The 15,564-nt window shown below is 44.4% G+C and overlaps 1 protein-coding gene across 9 annotated transcripts in view; it reads right to left on the bottom strand.

Annotated features, from left to right (window-relative positions):
- Positions 1-15,564, bottom strand: part of PALM2AKAP2 (PALM2 and AKAP2 fusion) — a 628,408-nt gene that overhangs the window by 207,101 nt on the left and 405,743 nt on the right. For 7 of the 9 annotated variants that reach the window (XM_082627559.1, XM_082627558.1, XM_082627560.1 and 4 more), the window contains 2 exons: positions 15,153-15,174; positions 8,845-8,946 (listed from right to left, as the gene is read on the bottom strand). In XM_082627559.1, the coding sequence (XP_082483685.1) occupies positions 8,845-8,946; positions 15,153-15,174 (124 nt within the window). The remainder of the gene's footprint in view (positions 1-8,844; positions 8,947-15,152; positions 15,175-15,564) is intronic. The other 2 variants (XM_082627555.1, XM_082627562.1) reach the window with 1 other exon arrangement.

Here is a 15,564-nt window from a genome sequence, read left to right as displayed (position 1 = left end):
TTACGTGACACTCCATACTTTCAAATCTATTACCTCAGAGACTCCCTGTGAGGCACACGGCCTGGATGGGAGGGAACTGGGCCTCAGACCCACTGAGCCAACTGTCCCCAGACACCCTTTCCCTGAATGACTCACAGATACATCAAACTCTGCAGCTGCAAAACTGAATCCATCTTCTCTCAAAACTCCCCCGTAGTCTTGGTGTGAAGTAACACCAGCTCCACTACCTAGTCTTTCAAGCGAGAAGCCTCAGATTCATACCTGATTTTTCCTTTTCTTCCCAATTACCCAGAGTCAAACAACTGCTGAGACTAATTCTATTTCAGATCCATCCCCATGCATCTCCTCACCACTATCTCTACCACTACTGCCTTAGACCAGGCCCTCTTCGGCACAATTACCTATGTTCGATTTTTAACTGCTACTTCTGTCTTTTCATCGCCAGTGGGCCAAAGACAGCTGGGGCCCCGTTTTGCATGGCCAGAGGAGCAAAGAATGGTCTTTACATTAAAAAAAAAAAAAAAAGTTAAAAAAAAAGGAAGGAGGGAAAGAACTTAAGAAAGAGAAAAGGAAAAAAAGAATTTAAGAAAGAGAAAAGGAAAAAAAAAGATATGAAACAGAGACCATACGTGGTCCACAAAGTCTAAAATATTTATGATCTGGTCCTTTACAGAAAAAGTCAGCTGATCCCTGCTAGCCTAGGCTCCACCCTGCCCACAGAGCTACCTTACTTACAAACCCCCTGTTGGTTCCTGTGTCTGTAGAGGGTAAACACCAAACTCCTTAGCTTGGCATGTGATTACCTTTGGCATTTATCTGCAACCTTCCTTTCTTGTCTTGTCTTGTGGCCCCTCTCATTCCACATATACTCCGGCCATAACAAAGTTCTCACTATTCCCAGGACATCCCCCCATGATTCAGCCCTCTGCCTGCTGTCCCTCTGCCTAGACTGCCTTTTGTCCCTCCTCCACTGGCAGACCCTAGAGTCCTATGTCACACCTCTGCTCATCATGGCCGTTGAGTCCCTACCTCTTTCTGAAGAACTACAAGTTCCCCAACTGTGTTAAAAAGATCCAAACTATCTTTCCAATCACACATTTCATTGCTTCCTTTCCCTCTAGAGCGACCAAAAAACACCATCTCACACCTAACATTTCCTGCTTTTAAGATTCCCTTCTCTTGAAAAGTCCTTCTTTTGAGTTTCTTTATATCCAAATATGACTCAAACATTGATGCCCTTGTCAACAGCGCCCTCTTCCATGAGCTTTCTTTGATTGTCCCATCTCTAAGTCACCCCTCTCTTCTCAAGATTCTCTGAACACTTCTAAACCTCTCTGAAGGCACTAAACACTTTCCACGCAGTAATATAATTATCTGTGGGAATGTTTTATTAGCTCCATAGATTCTTAGGATCCTTGAAGGCTAGTTTTTTGCCTGACATCTTTCTATGATTCCCCCTCCCTCCCAACACCTACCTTAGAACCTTTTGTAGAAGAGGTACCTGCTATACATACCTGTGAAACAGTTGCTACTAACTGAAAAGTCTAATTTGTTGTTTTAATCTAGTCACAGATACTTTATATAATATGACACCAATGAAAAGGTACACAGTGATTAATGTTTGTACTGGTTAAAAAAAATGGCAACAGTATTATTCTATCTGCTTGTGTAATAAGATACAATCTGATCACGGTTAACACTTAACTAAAAAGATTTGAAGCAAAATCCAATGCTCGATTTTTCATTGTGTCTGTTTTGAAAGTTTCACTTGCTCAGCACAAAGATGTTGAGCTTCCTTAAGTGACACAATGGGAGGCCAACCAATATTTGTCATAGAGGTACATGAGATCACACAATGACGGTGATATTAAGAGAAATATCTGTTTCTGTTATTTCCTGATTTTCCACAAAATGTGTTATCAAAGAAATAGAATAGGTATTTAAAATTTTGCATGGGCTCCAAAAGCCTGTTCTTTAAATATTACATTTATATTAAAAAGCACAATTTTGGGTTAAAATCTTATGTCCTATCACTACTAACACACTCATGGGACATAGTTATAAATAAGAAAGGTAATAATGATTGTCAGTTATAGATACAACACCGCAAACATCCAATAATGTATGAACCAAATGATACATTGAACTGCAATCAATACAGAGTATGGAATAAAATATTTCTATTTTTATGTCCATACCTGAAATTATGAACATAGGAATTATGAACATAGGAATCTTTAGGGATGTCCCTCTTTCTCTCTGTCCACCAATGAGAATGCTGTCATTTTTGGTCCAATTTTCCCTTTTCTGCCATGATAATCCCCAACCTCATCTGGTCCTTGCCTGTTCCTATAATCAGAGACTGGACTAAAAGGAGGGATGACGAAAAGGTCTTTGCTAGAACGGTTAAGTAGATCCATACAATAAAGAGTTGAGAAAGAAGGAGTTGAATGGAAGAGACGGTGAAAGCTGTGTGGGAGAAGGATAGGGAAGGAACATTCTGTGGCCGCGGATGATGCTTTGGAGAATTATATGTGGAGGGAAGTAAAGGGAACATAAGTGCTTCTGGGTGGAGATATGAATTGGATCCCTTTTAATATCCTTCAGGAAATATAGGTAAAGGACAGAGTTTCTTTTTAGTGGGTTTTCTTTTTTTTGTCTGTGATTTTAAGCTGTATTTTGTTAAGTGTGACATGGCTCTGGAACTGAACCACAAGTGACATGGATTCATCAGGGTTACAGATTAATAGTTATATTTATATGTTATACACTGTTCTTTCAATATTTCTAGAATAGGAGAGCAGAACACTTTAAGACATTTTTATAATAAAAGAAACCTAGATATGTTATGCCATAAAAGACAACATTCGTATGTATTTTTTTCCCCAGATAAGATGTTGGGCTTCAAAGGAACCACAGATTTTTAGCAGGTTTCTTCAGGTTTGGTCTCACATACCTTGTCTGCCTTCACTCTCTTCTCTAGTAAGGGGGAGCCAGGCAAACACTTCGAGAAGCTCTGGTTTACACAAAGGCAATATTTTTGTTTGTTTGTTTGTTTCCAGATTTATTGAGATATTGTTGACAGATAACATATGTAAGTTTAAGATGTACAATGTGATGATTCAATATACATATATACTGCAAAATGATTACCAAAATAAGGTTAACCCCTTCACCCCCTCACATAATTGCCATGTTTAGGGCTGGTAACTTTAAACTTCTACTCTCTTAAGACAATACTTAGACTTTATGGATACATATAGGAGAATGTTATTAGACATTCAGAAAACCACACAGGAAGTGTGAACATTTATCTTAAATGTGTTGTTTATGAATAAGTATTTCTATTTTGCTCCAGTTCTCAGCCAATAATATCCCAAATGTGAACGAGGTTGGATATGAACCAGTAGGAAAATAAGACTTACATTTTAAATTCAACATTTTGTTTACGAGGCATGCACACAATTTTTAAAACTCTTCTGCTTTTTACGCCTGCCAAGTAGTAAACCAAAGACCTAGTATACCAAGTATACCGAGTATACCAAAGACCTCTCCTCTCCCTTACATCATGCCCTCATCTCTAACCACAAAGAACACTCTCAAATCTGCCCCTTTCTTTCCTCAAGGCTCCCCATGCCACAGGTACACAGTGATGAGGATTGTAAGGGCTTGTTATCTAAGCTCATCTTATTGAAAAAAAATGAGGGTGGTACTGCTCAGGGGAGGAAACTTTCTGGGGAGCCCTTGAAGGAGATTTTGAAAGAGCCCCATGAACAAAAAGAAAAGTATTTGAGGAAGGACCAGGAGACAGAGGAAAAGGAAAGAAGACAGTTCAATGGACATTGCAATGATGGGATGACTGAAATTTGGAAGTACGTCTTCATAAAATGATATATTTAATTATTGCACCTGACACAAGTAAGGAGAGGGGGGCACCAACTGGCATGATTCCATTTCAGGATCGAGACAAGAGCACACAAGACAGGACTCTGCGCTCCGTAAGGACAGAACCATTCAATCACTGTTAAATTTGTCAACCCAGGCTGCTCCCAGCTCACTTCCTTTGACTCACTGTGACCAGTGGGCAGAATAAGGCTGAGGGTCCACGTGTAAAATATAAAAAGACACACCCCACTGTCAGTAAGATGGGAGGTGTCGGGGGAGGGAGAAAGACAGTAAGTCTGAATTCCTATTCAAGTCACATCCCAATTTGGGGCCTCATTTTTCCCATTTGTACAATGAAGGGTATCCAGCTTTTTTTTTTTTTTTTAATTGAAGTATAGTTGATTTACAATGTTGTGTTTCGGGTGAACAGCAAAGTGATTCAGTTATACAAATACATATATATACATATATACACATATGTGTGTGTGTGTGTGTGTGTGTGTGTGTGTGTGGTATCCAGCTTTGATATTCCATGGTGCCATGAACAGCCTGTGTGGCTTGTGAGTCAGTGATGTGTCAAGTACTAGATGAGGGTGATATCGACAGCCAGACCAGGACCACCACCCAGCAGTGAGATCACCCCAATATAATGATCATCAAGTAGCTGGCATTATACATGGAATGTGGAAGAGAAACAATACATATGCTTGGCTTATTGAATGAACATACATATGTACAGTCTTACCCCTTTGAGTATATGATTATACATATACACTTATGTTCACTCCTTCTCTTGAGGTTGGAGATATAAAATTGGCATTGTGATGTCAATAACAATGAAAATGAGGACATTCATTCAGAGTGGATCCTCCCTCTCATCCCAGAGGGCAATCTCTAACTTCAAAAACCAGTAATCAAAACATTTCTTCGAATCAACTGTTTTCCCAAGACACTGTGGTTTCAACAAAAATAAGTCAGCAAGGGCATGATGCTGAAGGACAACAAAGGCCAAAGCCAATTCTCATATTGATTTTGCTTCAGTCTTTTTGGTCAAGAAGGGCAGTTTTCAGCCTGAAAAGTGCCAGAAAGAAATTGCTAAGAGGTCACTGAAACCCAGATGAGTAGAGAAGATTGGAAAATGATAAAGCACCCAGGGATAAAAATGCTGTCAGTGCTTTCGGCCCTGGAAAATGATAAAGCACCCAGGGATACCAATGTTGTCAGTGCTTTCGGCCCTGGGCCCCAGTTCCCATATCAATGAATTTGTCTCAAGGATTTTATATACCAGGAAAGGTGCTGGAGGAAGTGGCTCAAAGTTCTGATTTTCAAAAATGAGAAGGAAGGAATTCCAAAAACTACATAGAAACAGCTTGACATCATGGCTGGCTGAATTCTAGAGTTAATTTTCAAAGAGCAGAAGCTAGGCACATTAATCTCATTTTCTTTTTTCTTCAAGGTCTCTAGGCAGATTAGGCAAATGCCAGAGATATAGCATATCTGGATCATCAGAAAGTCCCTATATCCTTAAGTTGTCAAGACAGAAACACGTGCCTTGAATATCAGGACAATTGCCAGAACTTGTCACTGGTTGAAGGGCCATGCCCCATAGGTGCCGAGTGAGGATTCCCAAGGGCCAGGAGATCCCTAACCGTGAGCTGCAGGCCTCTGACTTTGGTTCCAACTGTTCAACGTCATTATCAGGGAAATGATGATAAATAATGCAAGTGTGCTTTTCAGATCTGAGACGATAATAAACTGAGAGGAAAAGTTAGTGTCCTCGGAGCCACAATTGCAAGCTGTAAAAACCCGGACAACAAAGAAGACAGTTTTCTCCTTTCAAAACTGTTAAACCCTTTATTCAAATGAAATCTGATGCAGAAATACAATATGGAAACACAAGTGCTGGGGAGCTGCTGTGCTTGAAATGGGAGAGAACACCAGGGACCTGACTGCCAAGTCCCCTCACCTCAACCCCTCCCCACCTTCCAGAGGCTCCTCAGTGACCCCAGGCCCCCCGACACTCCCGAGGGACACTTTAACAAGAAGAAATTTAATAGTCGTATGAAATCTCCTAAGGCCGACAGGTGCATAGCTCATCCTTACTTTTGCCTCTCGAGATTAGAAATAAAGGATTTTGTGGGTTCTTCTGCACGTGATAAGGTGAAGCGGTATGTGTGCAGTTGTGGGGAACAGACTGCTCATTGCCACTGAAATGATTCTGGAGTGATGAGTGCACTGGACAAAGGAAAGGAGGCCCAGTAGTGGCACATGTCACATACCTCTGAGGCTTTACCTTAGAGCCTGAAGCTGGAAGGCTATGATGGCAACCAAGTGAGTCACATGGTCTGTGGCATCAAGCCCCGCTCTGTGGGGTGACAGGCTCAGCCCAGAGTGCGCGCGCTCGGCAGCTCTGAGCCTCGTACTTCAGAGACAAAGCAGGGAGCGTTCAGAGGGGAGGGACAGGCATGGCAGAGGGTGTCAAAGCAACCTCATCATCTCAGGACCAGCTGAAGAGACCAGGGCTGTGGGTATTAAGGGGATGGAAAGTGAGGACCTGGGAAAGACAGGACGTGACCGCCATTTTCAACTACTTACAGGGAAATCAGAACTTAGGTTTGTTCTGAGGGGCTCCAGAGGGCAGGATAAGGACCAATGGGTAGAAGATGAAAGCAGCAGACTAATGACAGTTCCATCAGAGGAAGAACTTCCCAATTGTCAGAACCAATTATAGACAGAATGGGCCACCTGGAGGGAGACCCAGTCTCATGGTGGGTGACTGTGGTTTTTGAGGGCCTCTTTGCAGGGCTTCTATCCCCCGGGTTCCATGTTTGAATGAGGGATTGGAATAGATGCTTCCTGAATCTGCAAAGCAATGATTCTAAATAAATTCCCATTTGTACAGAATCTAAAACCTCCCAAACTCCAAACAATCAGATATTTGTCATAATACTGAGTAATGACCGGTGACATTTATTAAAATGGCCTTAAGATTGCACAAATTTCCAAAAGGACATTCCTAAAGCAAGATGGATTATATCCAGGAGAAAGAATTCCATTAATGGTGAGTGCCATTACTTTGCATGCCATTCATGCTCTGAGTAGTCACTGTTAGCCATAAATGACAATTAATCTGGATGTTCTACTTCAAAAACAGCCTGGACAAAGCAGCTAACCACATCAAAGACAATTCCTTTCAAGACTCTGCGTCTGTGTATTTCCACAGGAGATACATTTATGCAAATTAGTTCTTAACTAATAAACAAAAGTACAGGTAAGCTTATTTTTTAGAAGATTTTGAGCACATAATACTTCTTAAAAAATGCCTTCGCTATTTGGATCTTTATTTTTACAGTATCTTTGAAGACGAAGGATGCTAGCTTGTAATAGTATGTGTATTCTTATGCTCACAGCACTACAATCTCAGCAACAGAACACTCTTGAACTTCACATTGCTTGTCTACCAATCCTTTTCGTATCTCTTAAAAATCAGTCCCCACACACTGCTCCTACCCACCCCACCATGAGCCGATCCATTAGTTGGGTCATATTGCATGTCCTGTGAGGTGCAGAAACATCTGGAAAGGGGCTGCAAAGCTGTTTACGCACCGCTATTGCGAACTACCAACGCTAATAACAAGCAGGGAGGTATGTGACTTTTGAAGAGTTATTATCCCCACTTGATCTCAGAAGTGCATTTTGGAGCATTGAAAAGAATCCACAGCTTAAGTCACTGCCAATGGTTCCTTTGTAGCATGACTGTAGGCTGCAAGTTCTGGCTTATCCTTTAACTATCCGGGGATCTGTTGGCCTGGCTTGGGTTTGACCAGACACAATTTACAGTCCTCCCCGCCCCCCCACCCCAACTCTAGAACCCCGTGAGTCTGTATGTAAAAGTAACATGATGATAGGATATTTACAGAGACACTCGGTAGATACTGAAATTTAGCCAGTGCGCATGACAATTATGTCAATACTTGCTTGCCCTTTTATACTAAAATAAGGAGGGACTATTTGCTTCATAAAATATTCAGGTTGGCCTGTATAAAGGACTTCCTCTGACTTAACGGTCCATGATTATTTTGTCTTATAAAAGGTGTCCTTAGGTGACTTATTTTAAACATAAATTTACCTAGATTATGTAAAGCATAATCTGATGTTCAGACTCAAGTTCACCTACACTGTCACGAACTGTACAACCTTGGCAGTTCATTTTTCCATTCAACCCCGGCCCTCAGTGCAATTCTGTGAAAAGCAAAAAGATCGGTATAGAGATTTACTGTTCACGGCTGTCCAGTTCTGATTTCTGAGGCATGTTCACATTGAACAGAGGAAAGCAGAGCTCTCTATATGCTTTACACTCACAAGTGTATTATTTTCTAAAATCCACAATTGTGAGAAACATTAGCAAGAAACATATATTCTTTAAATTGCTCCTTTTATTTCCCAAATATACCACAGTAGTTAAGAAATAACTCCAGAAATGGGAAGACTTGAGAATACATATGTTCACAATATACAAAACAGCTCAATTCCCAAAGGATTCCAGCAACATACTCATACGCTTTGAAAATACTTTCCCTCCAGCTTCCCGGCATAGCTCATTTGATCTTGTATTATTCCAATATGGAAAATAAAATTCCCTGGAGGCAGAGTGCAAATGAACTTTAAGAATGAGGACAGCTATAAAGACCACAAACACAAGACAGACTCTTCTGAAGTGGGAAGAAAAATGCTTTCTGATTTTCTCAATACTCCCTCCCCTTCGGTCCTCAGACACCCAGCAGGGCCCAGTGCCTGCCCTGTGTGGCCACTGTAAATTCTACATCTGAAGCTGTGCTGAGGACAGGGTCCCCCCATGTAAGGATATCTATCTGGGCATCCCTCATTATTAAAGCTCAGAGAAATGCAAGCCCCATGGTCAGTCCTGGCATCAAAACCAAATAGCTCCCCAGGACTTACCAGCTGCTCTGCTGGTTCCGTCCTGCCCAGGTGACGGTTGTGCTGTTCGTGAACAGAGGATTGGCAGGTCGGGGAGCTGGGAGGAAATGTAATTTACTGCATCTGGTAGCAGAGAACAGGGAATACAATTAGGCACAGTGTTGGGAGGCCCAATGGGTTCGCTGCCGAGACAGCAGCTTGCCTGCCCTACATAATGGACCACAGAGGCGGCCACTGCAAGAGAGGATCAGGGTAAACAAAGACCAGCATTTGCCCGGTGACTGGTATTCAGTAGAGTAGCTGAGGTAGGAGAGATCCTGGCCAGAGAGCTCAAGCCCCAGGACAGCTCTATGTATTAAAAGATTCATCAGAAAACTCTAGATTCTAAGAGTACAATGAGTTTGGGGCGGGGGCGGGGGGAAGAGAGAGAGAGAGAGAGAGAGAGATGGACTAGTGAGAGCCATTATAAATTTGGTGGAATTGGCCAAATGTGGGACCTCAAACTAAAAACGTGCCTTAAGCAGAACTGGAAAATAGATTTGGGGCTCTTTCCTTAAACTGGAATATAGCTTTATGTGCCTGATTCATGCAGAAGACTAATTTTGTAGGCATTTAAAAAAAAATTCCAGGGCTTCCCTGGTGGCTCAGTGGTTGAGAGTCCACTTGCCGATGAAGGGTTCGTGCCCTGGTCCGGGAAGATCCCACATGCCTTGGAGTGGCTGGGCCCGAGAGCCATGGCCGCTGAGCCTGCGCGTCCAGAGCCTGTGCTCCGCAACGTGAGAGGCCACAGCAGTGAGAGGCCCACGTACCGCAAAAAAAAAAAAAATTCCAGAATTTATCCCACAATTTCAGTACTTCTGGCTGGCGTTTCAGCTAGAAAATCCTGAGATTCCAAATAACAGCACCCAGTGAACTCACCATGAGCTCAGTTGCAAGAAATGAGGCCGTGCAACAGAGGGAGACCAGCTCTGCTTGGGAAAATACCTTGAAAGCCCCATTTAGGGAGATGGAGGGCACAGAAGTCAACAGGCGTGCCAAAGTATTAGAGGAGAGGAGGAAACCACTGATGTGAAACAAGGAGAAGAATCTGTGTATCACCCAGAGAGAAGTGGGAAAGTGAAGGAACATTCTAGAAAGCTGGGCTCTAGGTGATGTGATTCCTTCCTTGTGTCACGGCCACATTCCAAAATCCTGGAATGTCAATCACTCGTCAATGATCACATTTACCTGCTTACCGCATACTTCCACTGAATGGCCCATAGTCACCTCACGCTCAACATGTCCAAAATGGAACTCTCATCTCCGCTCATCTGCTGCTTCTTCTGTACAACGTACCTCAGCTCACTGGCACCATAATTCACCCAGGACCCCGGGTGGTGTCCTTAACTCCCCTTCCCAGTGGCCAGTTTGTCCCTAGCCTCTACCCACTTCCCACATCCGTCCCGTCCTGTGTATCCCCATCGATACCGCCTTAGTTCTGGCAGGTTTCTTTTTTCTCTTTTAAATTTCATGCAGGAGAGGACTGCGAACAGACACCAGATTAGGATTAGTTCAGTTATATGCCGACTAGACCACTGCTGACTCGTGTTGTCTGAATAACCCAGAATATACTGACATTGGACCATCATGTGCTTAGGGCAAAGAACACGCTCTGTGGGAATGGATGGGGGTGGAGTTTCTCTAAGAGAATGGCTTTGTCTATATCAACTCTTTGGGGAGACGGAACAGGAAGTCAGGAGTCAGCAGGCAGGCAGGCCCTGGGTTGGAGTGAGGCTCTGGTTACTGTCTCTCCCTGGGGCCTCATGTGTGCTGGAGTTGGGCCCTGGGTCGGACAGACATGGTTGAAAGTCCTTCACTGCAAGGAAGATGGGCCTTTGAGATGATGGTGGGCTGGGAGATGGCCATGAAGCAGCCTGTAGGGACCCTCTGAAAGGGGCCTGGATTGGAGCCAGAGCCTCTGAGTGTGGCCACATGTCCAAAGTTGCCCATTATTCTCCATGTTGAGCTGCCCTGCTAGTATTCCTCAAGTTAGGTTGCAGCCTCATGCTCTCACTCTGGGGAGCTGTGGGAAGGGTCTGGGCCCCAAGGTAGCACAAGGCAGGACCAGAGATAGCAGCAGCTGGGGATAAGTGGGGCTTGAGGGGGTAGAGGGAGATTGCTAACAGTGGCCCATGGGAAGGAGGGAGCAGCAATATGGGGTTAGAGAGACAGTTTAGGGGACAAGAGATGACCAGAGCAGATGTGCAGAACTTCTGAGCTTCCCTGAGGATTTCCAGAAATCCGGGGAATGGCAATCACAGTAAATCTGACTTCCTGCATTCAAATGAGATGGAGACTCAAGCCATTAGGACCAGGTAAGACTCTGTGGACTGGTCACACGTGTCTGGTACATTCTATGCTACATATAGAATTTCAAGGACATCTCTGCATACTGAAAGTTTTAGCAGCTAGAAATAAAAGCCACTCACAGGTGGGGAACTCTGCATGTGATTCCTATTGCTTACGTTTCAGGTTCCCCCAGAGGCTGCTCCCTGCCAGATGTGAGTGGGTGATGGAGTTACCTTTGCCCAGTGGTCACTGGCTACAGGCTTGAGGACAGCAGCTCTTGTGGGGCTGGGGAGCCATGGCTTCTGCTAAGAGATAAGGGGGTGGCAAGGAGTGGGGCATGAGGAAAAGGACAGGGCAACCCCTCAATATATCATTAAGTAGTAAACCCTAAGGTTCTGCAGCAGGGAGGGTGTCTGATAGACCAACACAAGGAATAAGAAACAGGGCCTCCGAAGCTTCCACAGGGAGATTTCTTCATGTGGCCTCAGTCAGTAAACTGCCCTCTTCCTGCCAAAGTCAGGGTGGTCTATCATGCTTCTTCCCACCATCCGAGAAGGCAGAGAACAGTCACTTACACAGCAGAGATGTAACATGAGTGCTTCTCATTAGTTCTGGCACTGCTAAAATCTTTATGAAGAACATAAATAGCTAAAGCTAGAGAAACAAAATTGATGAAAACTCTCCTGAAATCGTGACTTCTGGGCAACTGAAGACACACTGAGCTGTCCCAACAATTGGTATGAAGGTGTTTTTTTTGTTTTTTGAGTTTTTTTTTTTTTAACCACACCCTGTGGCATGCGGGATCTTAGTTCCCCAACCAGGGACCGAATCCGTGCCCCCTGCAAAGGAACTGGACTGCCAGGGAAGTCCCTGGTATGAGAGTTTTGATGTGGGAAAGGTCCCAGGCCACCCCAGACTGGGATGGGATGGAAATCTACAAAGATCAGTCTCAAACAGCAAGGATGAGATGGGCCCAGGACAGATATTTTTTTTTGCCAGTTCTGGCCAAGGGTTTCACACCAGCTCCTCGGTGGGTAAAGAACAGAGGTAGCTCTAGGTACATACCACATGCAATTTATACTTACACAAAACACTGTGCCTATTTAGGGCAGTAAAAACAACCCACCCAATCGATGAGGACTCTACCATATAATAAGTGTGTATGTGGGATGGGGAAGAAGTGAGGGGGAATCAGAACGTATGTTGCCAAGAAATTCTACGCCAGATTGGAATACATTGCTCTTGATTGCCAAGGCTACCATGTAGTCAAAAACCATTGGTGGGGCTTCCCTGGTGGCGCACTGGTTGAGAATCTGCCTGCCAATGCAGGGGACACGGGTTCGAGCCCTGGTCCAGGAAGATCCCACATGCTGTGGAGCAACTAGGCCCGTGAGCCACAACTACTGACTGCGCGTCTGGAGCCTGTGCTCCGCAACAAGAGAGGCCGTGATAGTGAGAGGCCCACGCACCGCGATGAAGAGTGGCCCCCGCTTGCCGCAACTAGAGAAAGCCCTCGCACAGGAACGAAGACCCAACACAGCCAAAAATAAATAAATAAATAAATAAATTTATATTAAAACCCCCCACAATAAACCATTGGTGATCCAACAGTCCAGTACCTTTGCTTTCTCTGAAAGCACAGGGAGACATGCACAGGGTACCTGAACAGCGGTCGTTACACATGCACATGCTAGCTGCCGACTCCTTGGCAACTCATTAAACTAGAGATGCTTCTGCTGATTATCTGCAGCATCTTGTACAGTTATATAATTTCAGTTGGGCCTGGATTCTGTAATCATCGTGTTTCAGAAGTTGGGTATTTGTCCTAAGCATCATTATCCTACAATCATTTTTTTGTTAGGTCTCAGTAACAACAATTGGTTGATTCTAAGAGGGTCTTGGCACTTTGAAATCAAAGAAAGAGAAAAGAATCAGACATCCCAAAGTCCCTGAACTGGATGTGCTTCATGATGAGTTTTTACCCTCAGACCACAGAGTGGCCTATAAACACTGACTGCATTCGTGGAAGGACGTGCTTCCTCCTTCAAACTTTCCTTTGCCAGCAGATGTGGTGTAATGGAAAGGTCTCCCCAGACTTAGTTATAACCAGACACGGTAGGAATCATCATCCAGGGTGACAAGGCCATGGAAACTTTTCCCTGGCCACTTCTTGGGATCCCTGAGACTTTTGCATCCTTTTAAGCCTGAGCTCACCCATCCTGTCAAAAAGTGATGAAGGATGGAATCATGAAGGTGATTTTTCTCTGTAGGTTCCCTTCTCAGTCACGATCGTGTTTCTTACCATCTTTATGAACTACTTAGGTGAACAGACGAAAATAGTGGGAAGTACATAGTACAGGAGGAAATGAGAGAAGTTCAGGGTGAAAATGAAAAAGAGAGCAGTGAGAGTTTATAACATGGCTTCTTGGATGCTTGTTAACAAGTCATAGACTACATGGGTCTCCATGGCCCGCACAGCTTTCCCTGGGACATGACATGCAGGCTCCATCCCTTCCCTAATTAGAGAGGGAAGTCTAGGAAAGGCCCTGGTTTGAGAGAAAAAGAAGTGAAAGCATAAAAAGTTGATGTGCACGCTTCCAATATGTGGGTATCTGTGGGTCAGTGTCTGACACTGTGTTACTGCTGGTCATGTACACGGCCTCTGTGCAGCCCTAGCACGAGGGAAAGCCCGCTATCCTTCCCATGCTGCCACCCTCAACTCCCCAAAACAGGCAAGGCCACCTCTTCAGTCCATGCTCCACTCCCAAAGCACAGAACAAATGTCCTGATTTGGCCACACCCTAGAAAAGGTTCTAGAACTACTGAAAGTCCTTCTCCTGGAGTCCCTGCTTGCTCGACCCTGACTTGCCTCTGAGCACATGCACTGGACACATGAATTTAATTTAATACCTTCCCAAAGATCACCCAAGGAGCCAAAATCCAGATCCCCTGCCTTTTACTTGCTGGAGGGTGGTGGTGAGAACCCAGACAAACCAGTTTTTTTGTTTATTTTCTTTTTTGCTGAAGTTAGAATTATCGTTATTGCAAGGATCTTTGCTAATCCAGATAAATGCATTATCCATCTCTGCATTTTAAAATCTTTAACCATATATTTCCAAAAGACATTGGGAAAACACTGATGCCAACACTTATTCTAGCTCCTGATCATCTTCCTAATTTAGAGGTTGACCTCATAAGAATCAGGTGAGCAGATGGTATCTGATCTTCCGACAAGTCCCGGCATTTTAAGACAGGTCTAGCTGAGGGCCAGAGTGAAAGAGGGAATCAAGTGGTTTTCATGAGTTTGTAGCTAACAGAGGAGCACGGTGAAGGCTGAGAAGCACACAATCCCAAGTTCATCACATGGCCCCAGTGAAGGAGAGCGGAGGGGAGGGGAGGGGAGAGCAGAGGAAGGCCCACTCCTGCCAGGATGGGGTTCAGGAAGCCGGGGCCCTGCTCCCACCCTTCACGTGCTCCTGGCCAACCATGCCCCACAGGGAGGGAGGTTCTGCCCAGCCCTGTTTCCCTGGAAGGCTGGAGAAACTGCAGTTTTCTGATTCAAAGTAAAACCAGAGGCCTTAGGAAGGTTTCCTAAACATCAGATGATGGGCTCCTGCCGTATACTGTAACCTGGAGACGTAACCACCAGCACCAGTGGCCTCATCCCTACCAGGGAACTGGTCCTGAGGCTGGCACTCTTGGCTGAATATATTTCAAGAGAGATCAAAGCAGTGAACCTTGGGGACCAAATGGGAAGGAGAAGAGCCAGGCCAATTGTGTAAGCCTAGAAAGAGTTGGTCAAGAAGCGGTCCTTGAAGAGGAGAGGCAGAGGAGACCGGGGGCGTGGCCCTCCTGAGCACCTGCAAACAGCACTCCCCTTCTTTCTGATGCCCTTACAAACCAACACATTGTGTCTCCTGGTGAGCCTGTGTTAATGAAACCCACTAAGTTGATGCATGAAAATATTCAGGTACAGATGGGGAGAGAGTGCTTACACTTACCTCCATCCGTACTGGAGAAGGTCTGTGGAAACAAAAGCAGGGCAGAGCGTCACTACACACGTGGGGAGATGACCCCTCTCTCATTTAACCCATCTTTCTCCCCCAGAACTTGACTGTGGTGGGCAAACCCCATGCTTTCTTTCCTTCTGGGAAATTTGTTTGGGATCCTGAAATTTAAGAGAAAGGTTTACCCTTCCCACCTTATATCGAATTTCTCCTACAAGAGATATATTTCAATTATTCGGCAAATACCCTTGGTTGTGTTGGAGAAGTGATATCAGAAAATCCCATCTTAAAATGAATGTGATTAGACTGCTTTCCTATCAACTGTTGGGTACCTGAGGAAACACGTATTATAAAGTGGAGGGAGGGTCCTGAGTTATTCAGAGCCTGCTGGCTTTATGGATTCTCC

Source organism: Mesoplodon mirus (assembly GCF_964341445.2).
Source record: "Mesoplodon mirus genome assembly, chromosome: 1".
In the NCBI taxonomy this organism is placed as follows: Eukaryota; Metazoa; Chordata; class Mammalia; order Artiodactyla; family Ziphiidae; genus Mesoplodon; species Mesoplodon mirus.
This window is presented reverse-complemented; position numbering and strand designations above follow the sequence as displayed.